This window comes from Carcharhinus amblyrhynchos, chromosome 1 (genome assembly GCF_965287045.1).
Source record: "Carcharhinus amblyrhynchos chromosome 1, sCarAmb.v2.hapA, whole genome shotgun sequence".
Lineage (NCBI taxonomy): Eukaryota > Metazoa > Chordata > Chondrichthyes > Carcharhiniformes > Carcharhinidae > Carcharhinus > Carcharhinus amblyrhynchos.
The window spans coordinates 4977670-4999415 of record NC_137324.1 but is presented as its reverse complement, the minus strand read 5'-3'; the positions used below and the strand labels follow the sequence as shown (position 1 = coordinate 4999415).

The 21746-nt window shown below is 45.5% G+C and overlaps 1 protein-coding gene across 1 annotated transcript in view; it reads left to right on the top strand.

Moving 5' to 3' along the window:
- LOC145348502 (disintegrin and metalloproteinase domain-containing protein 12-like) overlaps positions 1-21746 on the top strand; it is a 200291-nt gene that overhangs the window by 122972 nt on the left and 55573 nt on the right. The window contains exons 17-21 of the mRNA XM_080196694.1: positions 1912-1989; positions 10532-10640; positions 11821-11862; positions 13795-13851; positions 15421-15477. Coding sequence (XP_080052820.1) covers positions 1912-1989; positions 10532-10640; positions 11821-11862; positions 13795-13851; positions 15421-15477 — 343 coding nt within the window. The remainder of the gene's footprint in view (positions 1-1911; positions 1990-10531; positions 10641-11820; positions 11863-13794; positions 13852-15420; positions 15478-21746) is intronic.

The window sequence follows — 21746 nt, the reverse complement described above, 5'->3', positions numbered from 1 at the left end:
CTTACTCTATAATCCACTCTCCTCATTGAAGCCACAATCTATAATCCAGTTTCACTGAAACCTCACTTTATAATCCACTCTCATTGAAACCTTACTCTATAATCCACTCTCCTCACTGAAACGCCACTTCATTATTTACGCTCACTGAAATCTGTTTTTCATCCAGTCTCACTGAAACCTCACTCTACAATCCACACTTACTGAAACCTCACTCTATAATCCACTCTCACTGAAACCTCACTCTATAATCCACTCTCACTAAAACCTCACTGTATAATCCACTCTCACCGAAACCTCACTCTTTAATCCACTCACACTGAAACCTCACTCTTTAATCCACTCTCACTGAAACCTCACTATAATCCATAAGAACACAAGAAGTAGAAGCAGGAGTAGGCCATCTAGCCCTTCGAGCCTGCCCCGCCATTCAATAAGATCATGGCTGATCTGAAGTTGCTCAGTTCCACTTTCCCGCTTTCTCCCCATAACCCCTAATTCCCTTGTCTGCCAAAAACCTATCTACCCGTGTTTTAAATATATTTAGCGAGGTAGCCTCCACCGCTTCAACGGGCAGAGAATTCCAGAGATTCACCACCCTTTGAGTGAAGAAGTTCCTCCTCAACTCTGTTCTAAACTGCTCCCCCCTTATCTTGAGACTGTGCCTTCTAGTCCTACTGTCCTTTCTGAGCAGGAAGAATCTCTCTACCTCTACCCTATCCATCCCTTTCATTATCTTATACGTCTCTAAAAGATCCCCACTCATCCTTCTAAACTCCAACGAGTACAGACCCAGTCTATTTAGTCTCTCTTCATAGTCCAATCCCCTCATCTCCGGTATCGGCCTAGTGAACCTCCTCTGCACTCCCTCCAAGGCCAATATATCCCTGCGCAAGTGCGGCGACCAAAACTGCACACAGTACTCCAGCTGCGGCTTCACCAGTGCCCTGTACAGTTGCATCATGACCTCCCTGCTTTTATATTCTATCCCCCTCGCTGTAAAGGCCAACATCCCATTCGCCTTCTTGATCACCTGCTGCACCTGCAGACTGGGTTTTTGCAACTCATGCACAAGGACCCCCAGGTCCCTCTGCACCGTAGCATGCTGCAGCTTTTCACCCTTTAAATAGTAATCCCTCCTACTATTATTCCTGCCAAAGTGGATAACCTCACACTTGCTAACATTGTACTCCATCTGCCAGGTCCTCACCCACTCGCTCAGCCTATCCAGATCCCTCTGCAGACTTTCCACACCCTCCGCACAATTTGCTTTTTCACTTACCTTTGTGTCATCAGCAAATTTCGTCACCCTACACTCAGCCCCCTCCTCCAGATCATCTATATAAATGGTAAATAGCTGAGGCCCCAGCACTCCCTGTGGCAGTCCACTAGTTACCAACCGCCGATCAGAATAGCACCCATTGATACCAACTCTGCCTCCTATCTCCACTCCTCTCCACTCCTTTCTCCACTCTCACTGAAACCTCACTCTATAACCCACTCTCACTAAAACCTCACTCGATAATCCACTCTCACTGAAACCTCAGTGAGAGCACACTCCATAAACCACACTCTATAATCCACTCTCCTCATTGAAACCTCACTCCATAATTCTCTCTCACTGAAACCTTGCTGTATTATCCAGTCTCGTTGAGATCTCATTCTATAATCCACTCTCACTGAGATCTCACTCCTATGCCGAATGTTTAAATGCCTGTATCAGGAAAAATTGGAGTTTTCGTAGAATCCCTACAGATGCTATTTGGCCCATTGAATTTGCAGCGACCACAATTCCAGATCATGTATTTACTCTGCTAATCTCCCATAAACCTCTAGCTCATCACCACATCATTTCTTTGAGGCGAATGAAAGTAATATTTTGATAATGAAACTGTTTTATTCTCTGTTTCACAGGCCTGTATTGATCACAAGTGTCTGAGTGTGACTGAGTTCAAAGTGGCTGAATGTGACAACACCTGCAATAGGAAAGGGGTATGAAATGATAAATTTCCTTTCAATCATATCGATAAATTCATTTGATGATGAGGGGAGAATTGGTTCAAGACATTAACAGTTTGAACTGTTATTGATGATTAGTTTCACCTATGATGGAGTATTTTGTTCCATTTTGGACACCAAAGTTTCAGAAAGATGTCAAAGCTTTCGTGAGAGTGCAGAAGAATCTATGATAGGAGACATCAATTATCTGAAGAGCTATGAGAAACTAGCATTGCTTAGAGAGAGATTTGAAAAGGATGTCTAAAATTATCAGGATCAACTGTCTCTGGAACAAAAAAAAGCAAAATTACAGCACGGGAACAGGCCCTTCGGCCCTCCAAGCCTGCAGTGACCATGCTATCCGACTGAACTAAAACCCCCTACCTTTCCAGGGACCATATCCCTCTATTCCCGTCCTGTTCATGTATTTGTCAAAATGCCTCTTAAAAATCACTGTCACAGAATCACAGAGGCACAGAGGTTTACAGACTGGAAACAAGCCCTTCGACCCAACTTGTCCATGCCGCCCTTTCTTTAAAACCCATAAGCTAATCCCAATTGCCTGCATTTGGCCTGTATCCCTCTCCCCATCTTATCCATGTAACTATCTAAATGCTTTTTTTAAAAGACAAAATTGTACATACCTTTACTACTACCTCTGGCTGCTTGTTCTAGACACTCACCACCCTCTGTGTGAAAAAATTGCCCCTTTGGACACTTTTGCACCTCTCCCCTCTCACTTTGCCCTCTAGTTTTAGACTCCCCTACCTTTGGGAAAAGATATTGACTATCTAGCTGATCTGTGCCCCTCATTATTTTATAGACCTCTACAAGATCACTTCTCAGCCTTCTACGCTCCAGTCTATCCAGCCTCTCCTTATAACTCAATCCATCAAGTCCCAGTAGTCCTAGTTAATCTTTTCTGCACTCTTTCTAGTTTGATAATATCCTTTCTATAATAGGGTGACCAGAATTGCACACAGTATTCCAAGTATGGCCTTACCAATGTCTTATCTGCTTCCATTGTCATATCTGCTTCCACTACCTCCCCCCAGCGGTGAGTTCTAGTCTGTGTAAAAAACTTGCCTTGTACATCTCCTTTAAACCTTGCCCCTCGCATCTTAAACCTATGCCCCCTCGTAATTAATCCTTCCACTGAGTCTCCCCTCAACCTCCAAGAACAAACCAAGTTTCTCAACCTCTCCTCATAGCTAATGCCCTCCATACCAGTCAACATCCTGGTAGATCTTTTCTACACCCTCTCCAAAGCCTCCACATTCTTCTGATATTGTGGCAACCAGAATTGAACACTATGGGCCTGATTTTACAAAATGGTGGAGGATGAGGGGAGGATGGACTTGAGAGAATCTCCACCACCCCCCCGCATCTGCCGGGGGGGGGGGCCTGCCTCCCAGGAGGGTCCGATCGCGATTCAACCTCCCCCCATGCTCCCCACCCTGGCTCTCTCTGCTGGTTTTGTCCTTCGCGCCCGGGTGTGCTGTTTCCACACCAGCACAGGGTACTGGTGAGGCCACAGCTGGAGTACTGTGTGCAGTTTTGGTCGCCGCATTTGTGGAAGGATATATTGGCCTTGGAGGGAGTGCAGAGAAGGTTCACTAGGCTGATACTGCAGATGAGGGGGTTAGCCTATGAAGAGAGACTAAATAGACTGGGTCTGTACTCATTAGAGTTTAGAAGGCTGAGGGGGGATCTTATAGAGACGTATAAGATAATGAAGGCGATGGATAGGGTAGAGGTAGAGAGATTCTTCCCGCTTAAAAAGGATAGCAGGACTAAAGGGCACAGCCTCAAAATAAGGGGGGGAGCAGTTTAGATCGGAGTTGAGGAGGAACTTCTTCAGTCAAAGGGTAGCGAATCTCTGGAATTCTCTGCCCGTTGAAGTGGTGGAGGCTACGGCGCTAAATATATTTAAGTCACGGGTAGATAGGTTTCTGATAGACAAGGGAATTAAGAGTTATGGGGATTTACTATATGGGGGTTTACTATAACTTAATCAGCCCAAAGAATAACAAAGAACAAATAAAATTATAGCACAGGAATAGGCTGCCTTCGGCCCTCCAAGCATACGGTGTCTTGGCGTTTATTGGTAGGGGGATTGAATTTAGGAGTCGCAGCGTCATGTTGCAACTGTACACAACTCTGGTGCGGCTGCACTTGGAGTACTGTGTGCAGTTCTGGTCCCCACATTACAGGAAGGATGTGGAGGCTTTGGAGAGGGTGTAGAGGAGGTTTACCAGGATGTTGCCTGGTATGGAGGGGAGGTCCTATGAGGAGAGACTGAGGGATTTGGGGTTGTTTTCGCTGGAAAGAAGGCGGCTAAGAGGGGATCTTATTGAAACATATAAAATGATTAGAGGTTTAGATAGGGTGGACAGTGATAGCTTTTTCCCTCGGATGGAGAAAGCTAGCACGAGGGGGCATGGCTTTAAATTAAGGGGGGGTAGTTATAGGACGGATGTCAAGGGTAGGTTCTTTACCCAGAGGGTGGTGAGGGATTGGAATGCCCTGCCTGCTGCGGTTGTAAATGCGCCTAGTTTGGGGGCGTTTAAGATATCCGTGGATAGGTTTATGGACGAAAAGGGATTGGTTTAGGTTAGTGGGTCATTGTTTTTTAACTGGTCGGCGCAACATCGTGGGCCGAAGGGCCTGTTCTGCGCTGTAATGTTCTATGTTCTATGTTCTAAGCCTGCACCCACCATGCTGCTCGACTTAACTAAAACCCCTACCCTCCTGGGGACCATATCCTTCTATTTCCATCCTATTTATGTATTTGTCAAGATGCCCCATAAAAGTCACTACCACTATCTCCCCTGGCAATGAGTTCCAGGCACCCACCACCCTCTGTGTAAAAAATCTGCCTTGTACATCTCCTCTAAATCTTGCCCCTCACACCTTAAACCTGTGACACCAAGTAATTGTCTCTTCCATCATGGGAAAAAGCTTCTAACTATCCACTCTGTCCGTGCCTCTCATAATTTTGTAGACTTCTATAAGATCTCTCCTCAACCTCCGTCATTCCATTGAGATCACACCAAGTTTCTTCAACCTTTCCTCATAGCTATTGCCCTCCATACCAGGCAACATCCTGGTAAATCTTTTCTGTACCTTACTAACCTTATCGAGTTATTTGAGAAAGTGACCAAAGAGGTGGATAGGGGTAAGGCAGTTGACGTGGTGTATATGGATTTTAGTAAGGCGTTTGATAAGGTTCACCATGGTAGGCTTCTGCAGAAAATGCAGATGTATGGGATTGGGGGTGATCTAGGTAATTGGATCAGGAATTGGCTAGCAGATAGGAGACAGAGGGTGGTGGCTGATGGTAAATATTCGTCATGGAGTTCGGTTACGAGTGGTGTGCCTCAGGGGTCTGTTTTGGGGCCACTGCTGTTTGTAATTTTTATTAATGATCTGGATGAGGGTATAGTTGGGTGGATTAGTAAGTTTGCTGATGACACCAAAGTCGGAGGTGTGGTAGATTGTGAGGAAGGGTGTCATAGTTTGCAGGGTGACTTAGAAAGGTTGCAGAGCTGGGCCGCGAGGTGGCGGATGGAGTTTAATGTGGAGAAGTGTGAGGTAATTCATTTCGGTAGGAATAACAGATGTGTTGAGTATAGGGCTAACGGGAGGACTTTGAATAGTGTGGAGGAGCAGAGGGATCTAGGTGTATGTGTACATAGATCCCTGAAAGTTGGGAATCAAGTAGATAAGGTTGTTAAGAAGGCATATGGTGTCTTGGCGTTTATTGGTAGGGGGATTGAATTTAGGAGTCGCAGCGTCATGTTGCAACTGTACACAACTCTGGTGCAGCCGCACTTGGAGTATTGTGTGCAGTTCTGGTCCCCACATTACAGGAAGGATGTAGAGGCTTTGGAGAGGGTGCAGAGGAGGTTTACCAGGATGTTGCCTGGTATGGAGGGGAGATCCTATGAGGAGAGACTGAGAGATTTGGGGTTGTTTTCGCTGGAAAGAAGGCGGCTAAGAGGGGACCTTATTGAAACATATAAGATGATTAGAGGTTTAGACAGGGTGGATAGTGATAGCCTTTTTCCTAGGATGGAGAAAGCTAGCACGAGGGGGCACGGCTTTAAATTAAGGGGGGGTAGTTATCGGACTGATGTCAGGGGTAGGTTCTTTACCCAGAGGGTGGTGAGGGACTGGAATGCCCTGCCAGCTGCAGTTGTAAATGCGCCTAGTTTGGGGGCGTTTAAGAGATCTGTGGATAGGTTTATGGACGAAAAGGGATTGGTTTAGGTTAGTGGGTCATTGTTTTTTAACTGGTCGGCGCAACATCGTGGGCCGAAGGGCCTGTTCTGCGCTGTAATGTTCTATGTTCTATGTACCCTCTCTAAAGCCTCTACATCCTTCTGGTAGTGTGGCGACTGTATTCCAAGTGCGGCCTAACTAAGGTTCTATGAAACTGCAACATGACATGCCAATTTTTAAACTCAGTGCCCTGGCCGATGAAGGCAAGCATGCCGTATGCTTTTTTGACTACCTTCTCCACCTTTTCCACTTTCAGTGACATGTGTACCTGCATACACAGATTCCTTTGGCTGTCAATACTCTGAAGAGTTCTGCCATTTACTGTATATTTCCTATCTGTATTAGACCTTGCAAAATGCATTACCTCACATTTGTCCGGATTAAACTCCATCTGCCACCTGTCCCCCCAAAGTCTCCAGCCGATCTATATCCTGCTGTATCCTCTGACGTTCCTCATTGCTATCTGCAAATCCACCACCCTTTGCGTGTTCGCAAACTTACTAATCAATCAGTTACATTTTCCTCCAAATCATTTGTATATGTTACAAACAGCAAAGGTCCCAGCACTGATCCCTGAGCAAAAGCACTTGTCACAGCCCTCCATTCAGAAACGCACCCTCCCACTGCTACCCTCTGTCTTTTCTGATCGAGCCAGTTTTGTATGCGTTTTGCCAGCTCATCCCTGATCCCCATGCGACTTCACCTTCTGCACCTGTCTGTCTTGAGAAACCTTGTCAAAAATCTTACTGAAGTCCATGTAGACAGCATCCACTTCCCTATCCTCATCAATCATCTTTGTCACTTCCTTAAAAAACTCGATGAAGTTAATGAGACATGACATCCACTTCACAAAACCCTCTCACCAATATGTCCACTTATTTCCAAGTGGGAATAAATCCTGTCTCGAAGAATTCTCCCCAATAATTTTGCTACCACTGATGTAAGGCTCATCAGCTTCTAATTACCTAGATTATTTTTGCTACCTTTCTTAAACAAAGGAACAACATTGGCTATTCTCCAATCCTCTGGGATCTCCCCTGTAGCCAGTGAGGATACAGAGATTTCTCTCAAGGCCCCAGCAATTTCCTCCCTTGTCTCTCTCAGTGTTCTGGGGTATATCCCATCAGGCCCTGGGGACTTGCCTACCTTAATGTTTCTCAAGAACCCCAATAATCCTCCTCTTTGATCTCAACATGACTCAAACTATCTACACACCTTTTCCCAGACTCATCATCCACCAAGTTCTTCTCTTTTGTGAATACTGATGCAAAGTACTCATTTCATCTCTTGCCCATTTTCTCTGGCTCCACACATAGATTCCCTCCCCTGTCCTTGAGTGGACCAACCCTCTCCCTGGCTACCGTCTTGCTCTTTATATATGTATAAAAAGCCTTCGGATTTTCAATTGATTTAACTTCAACTCTAACTTTAATTCATGGAACTTTAAATTTAACTAAAAATAAATACTATCCACTTGAGCAAACTGGCCAGGTCTGACCTCGGCTCTAAATCTTCCTTGTGGTTCTTTGTTCTTGTGATCTTCTTTGTTCTTTTCTGAAGCTGATCTTCAGGGCACACATCACAAATTTGTTTCTCGAGTTTCCACTAAGCAAAAGATTCAAAGTTTCTCTTTTTATCTTAAACTTGAGCATCCGACCAGAAAGTTCTTAGGCACTCATCCAGTGATACTATCTGAACCTGATTACAAAGTTGAATTCATGGAGCTATTCACTAAGAATTCCCAAATGTTTATACCAAGTTGTGTCTAAGTTACATTTTCTCACCATATATGGAATTAGGCTATAATCAATGGCTCTGGTCTCTCCAAACAAACATCCTTATTTGGTCAACACAGAAGTGTCAGGTCACATTTCACAGGAAAGGTCATGACTTGCTTGTTCCTTCCCTCACCTGTAAATTCCCAGCATGCTTGATTATTGCTCTTAATCATTCTCCTTGTTGCCATTGCTGTTGGTGCTTCCTGCGTGGCCACAGTATACTCATCATTGAAACTCTACCAAATGCACACTTTCCAAAGGGTGGTCAATCCACAAGAAGCAGACAACAACCTCAACTCCTCGCACCAATCAGGGAAATCATAGTTGCCCCTGAGAAGCTCCACATCTTCTTGGGATTTCTATAGTGGTAGGGCATCTGTCATCAAACCACTTCCAGTGCTAAGTACACACTTCTGCCTCTGTCATTTAATGGAAATGACCGTTATGAAAGGAGAATGCTCAGTTAGCCATGTCAATCTAAATCAGTTCTTCCACACTTGATGTAGATAAATATAGTTCCCATTACCCTTTTTTAACCTCAAAAGATGTCATAAGCTCACCTTAGCCAAGTGAGCAGTTGGTGTGTAATTTTTAATAATACCATAATTAACTGCTAAGATTGAAGCAAGTTAATACGAATGCTGGAATCTGAAGCAAAAACAGAAAATGCTGGATAATCTCAGCAGTTCTAACAGCATCTGTGAGGAGAGAACAGAGCTAATGTTTTAGGCCTGGATGACTCATTGTCAGAACATGGTCATTCTGGTATCCTGCATAATTATGAAATTAGTCCATCTAACAGTCTAAACTCAGCATGCATTAGAAGCTGCAGCTGTGAACCTTCTCAGGTTATAAGCAGGTCCATCTCTCTATGCCACTGTTTCCTTGGCTCTCTCCAAGTCATGTACTGCCTCACAAATTCTCACTCGAGTCCACTCTTCTCACTGATGTCACACTCTTTATAAAGATCACTCCTTAACAAAGTCTTATTCCATAAAACACTCTCACTGAAACCTCACTTTATAACCCACTCTCACTGAAACCTCACTTTATAATCCACTCTCACTGAAACCTCACTTTATAATCCACTCTCACTGAAACCTCACTTTATAATCCACTCTCACTGAAACCTCACTTTATAATCCACTCTCACTGAAACCTCACTTTATAATCCACTCTCACTGAAACCTTACTCTATAACCCACTCTCACTGAAACCTCACTCTATAACCCACTCTCACTGAAACCTCACTCTATAACCCACTATCACTGAAACCTCACTCTGTAATCCATTCTCACTGAAACCTCAGTTTATAACCCACTCTCACTGAAACCTCACTCCATAATCCACTCTCACTGAAACCTCACTTTATAATCCACTCTCACTGAAACCTCACTCTATAATCCACTCTCACTGAAACCTCACATCCACTCTCACTGAAACCTCACTCTATAATCCACTCTCACTGAAATCTCACTCTATAATCAACTCCCACTGAAACCTCACTTTGTAATCCACTCTCACTGAAACCTCACTCTGTAAAGCATTCTCACTGTAACCTCACTCTGTAATCCACTCTCACTGAATCCTCACTCTGTAATCCACTCTCACTGAATCCTCATTCTGTAATCCACTCCCACTGAAACTCACTCTATAACCCACTCTCACTGAAACCTCACTCTATAATCCACTCTCACTGAAACCTCGCTCTGTAATCCACTCTCACTGAAACTCACTCTATAATGCACTCTGACCGAAACCTCACTCTATAAACCACTCTCACTGAAACCTAACTCTATTATCCACTCTAACTGAAATCCCACCTGTAGACACTGTAACTGTTGTTGGTATTTGGAATCAGAACAGCAAAAGAAAGTCACAAAACTTGATTTGGGAGAATGACAGCAAGGCTGATAACCAGTATTAATGGAGCTCAGGCTGTATCTGTGGTCGGGGAAGCAGTGTTCAGCAAAAGAAAGTTGAGAAATGACGCATGTCATCTCTAGACCTGCTCTACCACCTTCTACCCCATCACTCACCATCCCCAGCAGCTGCCACTACCGCCCTTGACCTACCCAATACCACCATTCCTCTCCCTTCTGTCACCCTTGAACCATATAGCAATCTAATCCAGAAGTCTTTTCTCCCTCAGAGCCAACACCCATTACCACTCCCTGGGCCACCCTATGTCTGTACTGTCCCATTGTCTAGTCAATGTGGACCCCACACACCCATAAACTTCACCAACCAAACCCTCACCCAAGACCTACCACCTTACCACATCCCACTCCCTCTCACTCAGACTGTGATTGTTCTCTCCTGTTGCCAGTATACTGAACTCTGTCCCGAAAACCCCATTGTCAACCCCGCTGGGACCAGCTCCCTTCTGCCTCCATTTTACTTCTGTGTGTTACTAAAATGCTTCACCATTCCCTATAAATCTACCAATGAGGAAATTGTGGACTTTGTTTCAGGTTTGTAACAGTAAAAACAACTGTCACTGTGAAAATGGCTGGGCTCCTCCACGTTGTGATAGGCTTGGGTCAGGTGGCAGCATTGACAGTGGACCTGCAAGTTATACAGGTAATCATTCCCTTAATTACACTGTTGTTACTCGTTCACATTGTTCTCCCTGCTTTGTCTTTATGCTAGTTATCATGTGTTCCCCATCTAAGGTTGTTGAAGAGTTCCAGACATTTTTCACATCACTGTTGAGATTACAAGTTTAGCAGCTGTGCACCTGGAATTTTTCAGATTGCAATGGTCTCCCTGAGCTATGTAGGAACATCGATAAGGCTGGAATAATTGTTTGAGGTGATCCTTTTATTGCCCTAACCCAGTAAATCTACATCCCTAAAGGGTTGTCCCTACATGCCAATGTTTAGGCCTGTTGTTGTGAGGCTTATCGCAGCATCATTTTTTTTGAATAAGGGTGTAACATTAGCAATCCTCTGGCACCATTCCTGTACTGAAGCAGGATTGAAAAAAGATGGCCAGTGTCTCACCAATTTCCTCCCTTATTACCCTCAGTATCCGACGATGCAGCTCATCTATTCTTGGTGACTTATCAACTTTAAGTACAACCAGTCGATCTAACCCTTCCCCTTTATCAATTTTTAATCAGTCCTTGGTCTGAACTGAATCTTCTTTTACCAAGACGTTGGATAACATCTTCTTGATAAAGATATATTTAAAGTATTCACATCCACTGGTCTGTTTCTGATGAGGTCATCCATTTTGGTAGTAAAAGCAGTAGGGTAGATTACTGTCTGAATGGCCATGGATTGAGAGAGGGGAATGTGCAACGAGACCTGAGTGTCCTTGTACACCAGCCACTGAAGGTAAGCGTGCAAATGCAGTAGATGGTTAAGAAGGCAAATGATATGTTGGTCTTCATAGCAAGAGGAGTCGAGTACAGGAGCAGAGACCTGTGTTCAATTCCTGACTTGTGCGTCCTGTCTGTGCTGAGTCTGCATTAGATCCTGCCATGTGTGGCTGTTGCTCTCACGCACAGGCCCTAATTTTACTGGCATGCCCGCCCTGAGGCTCACAGATCGGCATGCTGTGTTGGCCTCGGGCACGATCTTCAAACCTCGGCAGGCATGCCAGTAGAATACAGGACACAGACTCTGACAAACACCAACTGATACTGACAGACATAGTAACATGCTAATCCCAGCCTGACTCTTAAACTCTGAGTATGCCATCACAAGAACAGAATTTCACATTTGTTGAGGATGTTCTTGTTCTTTACTTTCCACAGCAACAACAGTCCGAGCAACCACCACAACTGGGGAGACTCCAGGTAAGAAAACTCCCAGTAAACCTCGCAAATATATAAGCATTAAATACAGGATTTTACTGAACAAATGCTGCTCACAGTCTCAGGATGATCTCTCTTCATATCTGACCATACTCATTTCTGACTGTTCTAGCTGTATAGAATGTTGGTTAGGCCACATTTGGAGTACTGCGTCCAGTTCTGGTTGCCGCACTACCAGAAGGACGTGGAGGCTTTGGAGAGAGTACAGAGAAGGTTTACCAGGATGTTGCCTGGTATGGAGGGTCTTAGCTATGAGGAGTGATTGGGTAAACTGGGGTTGTTCTCCCTGGAAAGACGGAGAATGAGGGGAGACCTAATAGAGGTGTATAAAATTATGAAGGGCATAGATAGGGTGAACAGTGGGAAGCTTTTTTCCAGGTCGGAGGTGAAAATCATGAGGGGTCACAGGTTCAAGGTGAGGTGGGGACAGGTTTAACTCAGATATCAGAGGGACGTATTTTACACAGAGGGTGGTGGGGGCCTGGAATGTGCTGCCAAGCAGGGTGGTGGAGGCGGACACGCTGGGATCGTTTAAGACTTATCTGGATAGCCACATGAACAGACTGGGAATGGAGGGATACAAAAGAATGGTCTGGTTGGGTGAGTGAGCGGCGTAGGCTTGGAGGGCCGAAGGGCCTGTTTCCTGTGCTGTATTGTTCTTTGTTCTTTGTAGTATAAGGATCTGGTACGTATCGGGTTATTCTAGAATCCTACAGTGTAGAAGGAGGCCATTCAGCCCATCGAGTCTGCACTGACCATAATCCCACCCAGGCCCTATCAACATAACCCCATGCATTTATCCTGCTAGTCCCCCTGACAATAAGGGTCAATTTAGCATGTCCAATCCACCTAACCCGCACATCTTTTGGACTATGGGAGGAAATCGGAGCATCCAGAGGAAAAACGTACAAACTCCACACAGAGAGTGACCTAAGCCGGGAATTGAACCCGGGTTTCTGGCGCTGTGAGGCAGCAGTACTAACCACTGTGCTGCCCCAGATGTTAATGATTCACTGAGTACAATATCATCCACACAGCAAGAGAGGCACGGTAGCACAGTGGTTAGCACTGCTGCCTCACAGCACCAGGAACCCAGGTTCAATTCCAGCCTTGGGTCACTGTGTGGAGTTTGCACGTTCTCGCCATGTCTGATTGGGTTTCCTGGAATGCTGCGGTTTGCTGCCATAATCCAAAAATGTGTGGGTTAGGTTAAGTGCAAAGGAGGCCTGAGTATGGTGGAAATTTAACTCAAACACAAGGCTGATGGCCAATGTAAGATGCACCGAGTGAGATTAATTACAACGTGACTTGCCATTGAAACCAAATCCACATAGAATAGTCATCAGTGCAGAAGTATCAGGAGAATAAACCAGAATGCAGCATCTAAGCTCATGAGGCTGCATGATCTGAACCTCTTACGCAACTCTTCGAGATGTACTGCCCAACTGTTACATTGTTTGAGGCAGAGTCTTTGCTCAGGTCACTGCTACACACAGTATGGGCCAGGCACTGTACTGAGATAGTGCAAGACACCAGAGTCCTGAAGCATACGACAGGAAATTAGAGCATTGCATCACTTAGAGTGGACATACACTCAAAGTGAAGTTTACGGAAAATAAAATTACAAGTGCGCAGAGTATTTGCAGTTATTGACCACCTTTGTGCTCCTCTCCTCACTCTACCATTACGTCTAGACGCATCCTGATATTCGACAGAACTGGAGGCAGCCTGTTGATTGTTACGTTCCTGCTGATTTGATGACTTTGGTGGGTGTCCTTCAGAGGGCCAACGCCTGGAGGGCACTTGCCTGCTTTGTTATGCTCATCCCAACCTGACTCTCAAACTCTGAGTGTGCCGTCACAAGAACAGAATTTCACATTTGTTGAGGGTGTTCTTGTTCTTTACTTTCCACAGCAACAATGGACCAAGGAAACACCACATTGACTCAGCAAGGAACTGAAGAGACTTCAGGTAAGAAAATTCCCAATAAACCTCACAAATTTAATCAGCAATAGATATGGGATTAACCGATGAAATGCTGCCCACAGTCTCAGTATGATCTCTCTTCACATCTGACCGTACTCACATCTGACTGACACTTGTAGTATAAGGACCTGGTCTGTATCGGGTTATCATAGACTCGTAGAATCCTACAGTGCAGAAGGAGGCCATTCAGCCCATCCAGTCTGCACAGACCACAAACCCACCCAAGCCCTATCCCCAGAACATAAGAACATAAGAAATAGGAGCAGGAGTGGGCCATCTAGCCCTTCGAGCCTGCCCTGCCATTCAATAAGACCATGGCTGATCTGAAGTGGATCAGTTCCACTTTCCTGCTTTCTCCCCATAACCCTTAATTCCCTTGTCTATCAGAAATCTATCTACCCGTGACTTAAATATATTTAGCGAGGTAGCCTCCACCATTTCAATGGGCAGAGAATTCCAGAGATTCTCCTCACTTTGAGTGAAGAAGTTCCTCTTCAACTCTGTTCTAAACTGTCCCCCCCTTATTTTAAGGCTGTGCCCTCTAGTTCTGCTATCCTTTCTAAGCGGGAAGAATCTCTCTACCTCTACTCTATCGAGCCCCTTCATTATCTTGTAAGTCTCTATAAGATCCCCCCTCAGCCTTCTAAACTCTAACGAGTACAGACCCAGTCTATTCAATCTCTCTTCATAAGCTAACCCCCTCATCTTCGGTATCAGCCTGGTGAACCTCCCCTGTACTCCCTCCAAGGCCAATATATCCTTTCGCAAATGCGGGGACCAAATCTCCACACAGTACTCCAGCTGCGGCCTCACCAGTGCCCTGTACAGTTGCAGCAAGACCTCCCTGCTTTTATATTCTATCCCCCTCGTTATAAAGGCCAACATTCCATTTGCCTTCTTGATCACCTGCTGCACCTGCAGACTGAGTTTGTGTGATTCGTGCACAAGGACCCCCAGGTCCCTCTGCACTGTAGCATGCTGCAGCTTTTCGCCCTTGAAGTAATAATCCCTCCTACTATTTTTTCTACCAAACTGGATATGAGATCCAAAGTGGATCTCAAACCTCTTTGAGATGTACTGCCCAACTGTTACGTTGTTTGAGGCAGAGTCTTTGCTCAGGTCACTGCTACACACAGTATGGGCCAGGCACTGTACTGAGATAGTGCAAGACACCAGAGTCCTGAAGCATACGATAGGAAATTAGAGCATTGCATCACTTAGAGTGGACATACACTCAAAGTGAAGTTTACGGAAAATAAAATTACAAGTGCGCAGAGTATTTGCAGTTATTGACCACCTTTGTGCTCCTCTCCTCACTCTACCATTATGTCTAGACGCATCCTGATATTCGACAGAACTGGAGGCAGCCTGTTGATTGTTACGTGCCTGCTGATTTGATGACTTTGGTGGGTGTCCTTCAGAGGGCCAACGCCTGGAGGGCACTTGCCTGCTTTGTTATGCTCATCCCAACCTGACTCTCAAACTCTGAGTGTGCCGTCACAAGAACAGAATTTCACATTTGTTGAGGGTGTTCTTGTTCTTTACTTTCCACAGCAACAATGGACCAAGGAAACACCACATTGACTCAGCAAGGAACTGAAGAGACTTCAGGTAAGAAAATTCCCAATAAACCTCACAAATTTAATCAGCAATAGATATGGGATTAACCGATGAAATGCTGCCCACAGTCTCAGTATGATCTCTCTTCACATCTGACCGTACTCACATCTGACTGACACTTGTAGTATAAGGACCTGGTCTGTATCGGGTTATCATAGACTCGTAGAATCCTACAGTGCAGAAGGAGGCCATTCAGCCCATCCAGTCTGCACAGACCACAAACCCACCCAAGCCCTATCCCCAGAACATAAGAACATAAGAAATAGGAGCAGGAGTGGGCCATCTAGCCCTTCGAGCCTGCCCCGCCATTCAATAAGACCATGGCTGATCTGAAGTGGATCAGTTCCACTTTCCTGCTTTCTCCCCATAACCCTTAATTCCCTTGTCTATCAGAAATCTATCTACCCGTGACTTAAATATATTTAGCGAGGCAGCCTCCACCACTTCAATGGGCAGAGAATTCCAGAGATTCTCCTCCCTTTGAGTGAAGAAGTTCCTCTTCAACTCTGTTCTAAACTGTCCCCCCCTTATTTTAAGGCTGTGCCCGCTAGTTCTGCTATCCTTTCTAAGCGGGAAGAATCCCTCTACCTCTACCCTATCGAGCCCCTTCATTATCTTGTAAGTCTCTATAAGATCCCCCCTCAGCCTTCTAAACTCTAACGAGTACAGACCCAGTCTATTCAATCTCTCTTCATAAGCTAACCCCCTCATCTTCGGTATCAGCCTGGTGAACCTCCCCTGTACTCCCTCCAAGGCCAATATATCCTTTCGCAAATGCGGGGACCAAATCTCCACACAGTACTCCAGCTGCGGCCTCACCAGTGCCCTGTACAGTTGCAGCAAGACCTCCCTGCTTTTATATTCTATCCCCCTCGCTATAAAGGCCAACATTCCATTTGCCTTCTTGATCACCTGCTGCACCTGCAGACTGAGTTTGTGTGATTCGTGCACAAGGACCCCCAGGTCCCTCTTCACTGTAGCATGCTGCAGCTTTTCGCCCTTGAAGTAATAATCCCTCCTACTATTATTTCTACCAAACTGGATATGAGATCCAAAGTGGATCTCAAACCTCTTTGAGATGTACTGCCCAACTGTTACGTTGTTTGAGGCAGAGTCTTTGCTCAGGTCACTGCTACACACAGTATGGGCCAGGCACTGTACTGAGATAGTGCAAGACACCAGAGTCCTGAAGCATACGATAGGAAATTAGAGCATTGCATCACTTAGAGTGGACATACACTCAAAGTGAAGTTTACGGAAAATAAAATTACAAGTGCGCAGAGTATTTGCAGTTATTGACCACCTTTGTGCTCCTCTCCTCACTCTACCATTACGTCTAGACGCATCCTGATATTCGACAGAACTGGAGGCAGCCTGTTGATTGTTACGTTCCTGCTGATTTGATGACTTTGGTGGGTGTCCTTCAGAGGGCCAACGCCTGGAGGGCACTTGCCTGCTTTGTTATGCTCATCCCAACCTGACTCTCAAACTCTGAGTGTGCCGTCACAAGAACAGAATTTCACATTTGTTGAGGGTGTTCTTGTTCTTTACTTTCCACAGCAACAATGGACCAAGGAAACACCACATTGACTCAGCAAGGAACTGAAGAGACTTCAGGTAAGAAAATTCCCAATAAACCTCACAAATTTAATCAGCAATAGATATGGGATTAACCGATGAAATGCTGCCCACAGTCTCAGTATGATCTCTCTTCACACCTGACCGTACTCACATCTGACTGACACTTGTAGTATAAGGACCTGGTCTGTATCGGGTTATCATAGACTCGTAGAATCCTACAGTGCAGAAGGAGGCCATTCAGCCCATCCAGTCTGCACAGACCACAAACCCACCCAAGCCCTATCCCCAGAACATAAGAACATAAGAAATAGGAGCAGGAGTGGGCCATCTAGCCCTTCGAGCCTGCCCCGCCATTCAATAAGACCATGGCTGATCTGAAGTGGATCAGTTCCACTTTCCTGCTTTCTCCCCATAACCCTTAATTCCCTTGTCTGTCAGAAATCTATCTACCCGTGACTTAAATATATTTAGCGAGGTAGCCTCCACCATTTCAATGGGCAGAGAATTCCAGAGATTCTCCTCACTTTGAGTGAAGAAGTTCCTCTTCAACTCTGTTCTAAACTGTCCCCCCCTTATTTTAAGGCTGTGCCCTCTAGTTCTGCTATCCTTTCTAAGCGGGAAGAATCCCTCTACCTCTACCCTATCGAGCCCCTTCATTATCTTGTAAGTCTCTATAAGATCCCCCCTCAGCCTTCTAAACTCTAACGAGTACAGACCCAGTCTATTCAATCTCTCTTCATAAGCTAACCCCCTCATCTTCGGTATAAGCCTGGTGAACCTCCCCTGTACTCCCTCCAAGGCCAATATATCCTTTCGCAAATGCGGGGACCAAATCTCCACACAGTACTCCAGCTGCGGCCTCACCAGTGCCCTGTACAGTTGCAGCAAGACCTCGACGGTGCAGAGGGACCTCGGGGTCCTTGTGCATGAGTCGCAAAAACCCAGCTTGCAGGTGCAGCAGGTGGTCAGGAAGGCGAATGGGATACAGGCCTTCATAGCGAGGGGGATTGAATATAAAAGTAGGGAGGTCTTGCTGCAGCTGTATAGGGCATTGGTGAGGCTGCAGCTGGAGTACTGTGTGCAGTTTTGGGCGCCGCACCTGTGCAAAGATATTTTGGCCTTGGAGGGAGTGCAGAGGAGGTTTACTAGGCTGATACCGGAGTTGAGGGGGTTGAGCTATGAGGAGAGGCTGAATAAACTGGGCTTGTACTCGTTAGAGTTTAGAAGAATGAGGGGAGATCTCATTGAGACGTATAAGATGATGAATGGGATGGATAGGATAGAGGTGGAAAGACTCTTCCCGCTCAAGAAAGACAGTAGGACTAGGGGGCACAGCCTCAAGATAAAGGGGAGGCGGTTTAGAACGGAGTTGAGGAGGAACTTCTTCACTCAAAGGGTGGTGAATCTCTGGAATTCTCTGCCCGTTGAAGTGGTGGAGGCTGCCTTGCTAAGTATTTTTAAGACGCGGGTTGATGGGTTTTTGATAAGAGAGGGGATTAAGGGTTATGGGGAGAGGGCGGGAAAGTGGAACTGAGCAGCGACAGATCAGCCATGATCTTATTGAATGGCGGGGCAGGCTCGAAGGGCTAGATGGCCTACTCCTGCTTCTATTTCTTATGTTCTTATGTTCTTATGTTCCCTGCTTTTATATTCTACCCCCCTCGCTATAAAGGCCAACATTCCATTTGCCTTCTTGATCACCTGCTGCACCTGCAGACTGAGTTTGTGCGATTCATGCACAAGGACCCCCAGGTCCCTCTGCACTGTAGCATGCTGCAGCTTTTCGCCCTTGAAGTAATAATCCCTCCTACTATTATTTCTACCAAACTGGATATGAGATCCAAAGTGGATCTCAAACCTCTTTGAGATGTACTGCCCAACTGTTACGTTGTTTGAGGCAGAGTCTTTGCTCAGGTCACTGCTACACACAGTATGGGCCAGGCACTGTACTGAGATAGTGCAAGACACCAGAGTCCTGAAGCATACGACAGGAAATTAGAGCATTGCATCACTTAGAGTGGACATACACTCAAAGTGAAGTTTACGGAAAATAAAATTACAAGTGCGCAGAGTATTTGCAGTTATTGACCACCTTTGTGCTCCTCTCCTCACTCTACCATTACGTCTAGACGCATCCTGATATTCAACAGAACTGGTGGCAGCCTGTTGATTGTTACGTTCCTGCTGATTTGATGACTTTGGTGGGTGTCCTTCGGAGGGCTGAGGTCTGGAGGGCGCTTGCCTGCTTTGTTATGCTAATCCCAACCTGACTCTCAAACTCTGAGTGTGCCGTCTCAAGAACAGAATTTCACATTTGTTGAGGGTATTCTTGTTCTTTACTTTCCACAGCAACAACGGACCAAGGAAACACCACATTGACTCAGCAAGGAACTGAAGCGACTTCAGGTAAGAAAATTCCCAATAAACCTCGCAAATTTAATCAGCATTAAGCATTAATAAGTGACATAGTGACACAGTGATTAGCATTGCTGCCTCACAGCTTCAGCTGGTTTGATTCCAGCCTTGGGTGACTGTGTGGAATTTGTATGTTCTCCCAGTGTCTGCGCGGGCTTCCTCCAGGTGCTCTGGTTTCATCCCACAGTCGAAAGTCGTGCTTCTTATGTATGTTGTTCATGGTAAGTAATCCCTAGTGTCAAAAGATGAGTATGGTAGGGGAATTAGAGGAGCAATTATGTGGGGTTAAGGGTCTGGGTGGGATGCTCTGTCAGCGAGTCGCTGCAGGCTCGATGGGCCAAATGGCCATAATTTGCACAAAAGGGGTTCTATTAGATTTTACCGACCAAATCCTGTCTACTATCTCAGAAAAGTCACTCTTCGCACTCAGCCTTACCTCACTTTTGATTGATAACTAAATGGGCAGACATAGGTGATAGACAGAAGAACCAATGGGAACACGAGGAAAAGCTTTTTTACACACTGATTGTTTCAGATCTGCAATACACTAAATCTTAGCTTTCAAAAGAGAATTGGCTTATCCTGAAGAGAGTAAATTTGCAGTGATTTGGGTAAAGGACGATCTAAGTTACAGAAACAGAAAATGCTGGAAAATCTCAACAGGTCTGACAGCATGTACACGGAGAGAATAGAGCCAATGTTTCCAGTCTAGATGACCCTTTGTCAGGGCTGGTTCATGGAATGAGTAGTCTGTCTTTTGAGGAAAGGTTGAGCAAATTGGGTCAATACTCACTCGATTTCGAAGATTGAGGTGTGATCTTATTGAAACATATACGGTTCTGAGAGTAGGTTGGGGGGCTCAACAGGGCAAATGTATCGGGGGAATCTAGAACTGTCGGCAGGAGGGGTAGCTTAAAAATAAGAGATCTCCTTTTCAGAATGAGGTTAAAAGGAATTTCTTCTCAGAGGGTTGTTCGCCTTTGAAATTTTCTTTCTCAGCAAGCAGGGGATGTTGGGTCATATCTGCTGAGCTCAGGCAGGGTAGTGAACCTTAAGGGGAGGTAATGGCCTTGTGGTATTATTGATAGACTATTAATCCAGAAACTCAGCTAATGTTCTGGGGACCCAGGTTTGAATCCCAGCATGGCAGTTGGTGGAATTTGAATTTAATAGAAAAAATATCTGGACATAAGCATCTGTTGACAATTGGAAGGTGGCACAGTGGTTAGCACTGCTGTCTCACAGCGCCAGGGACCCGGGTCCGATCCCGGCTTGGGTCACTTTCTGTGTGGAGTTTGAAGGGTCTCCTTGTGTCTGTGTGGGTTTCCTCCGGGTGCTCCGGTTTCCTCCCACAGTCTGAAAATATGCAAGATTGGCCATGCTAAATTGCCCCATAGTGTCAGGAGGTCTAGTACGGTAAATATGTAGGGCTACGGAGGACATCCGGGTATGGCTAATCAGATTGGCCAATCCCTGCAGGCACAGCGCAATAGTCATGCTAATTCCAGTTCCAGTTGATGTAGAACTGAGACCTGGAGATTGGAAGCCAATGGCAAAACAGTCTTGTGGTGAAGCATCAACAGATCATGAGACAACATCTGGACTTTGGATGGAGTGCAGTGCCACAGTGCTGAGGTACTATCAGCAACCTCAGACTGAGTGCACATCTGAACAGAATCCCTCAATAAATATACATGTTTTGCTTCTTTTCTTCAGATTCAGTAACTGATGCAGAAATCAGAACAAAGTTTCAGTAAAGTACTGGAGAAACTCCAGATAAGAAACCACCCGATTAACATCACAAATTTAATCACCTTTACATAAATCAAGGAGTTTAGGCTCAGGTGAGGGGAAAAAGCATTAAAAATATTACAGATAATACAAAACTTGCCAAAACAACAAATAATGATGAAAATAGTTATATGCTTCAGGTTGTTACAGAAGGTTAGGGGGCATGGAGTTGGGGGTAAGGTGTTAGCATGGGTAGGGGATTGGCTGTCAAATAGGAGGCAGAGAGTGGGTGTCAATGGGTGCTATTCGGATTGGCGGTTGGTGACTAGCGGACTGCCCCAGGGATCGGTGCCGGGGCCTCAGCTATTTACCATTTATATAGATGGTCTGGAGGAGGGAGCCGAGTGTAAGGTGTCAAAATTTGCTGATGACACAAAGATAAGTGGAACAGCAAATTGTGCGGAGGGTGTAGAAAGTCTGCAGAGGGATCTAGATAGGCTGAGCGAGTGGGTGAGGACCTGGCAGATGGAATA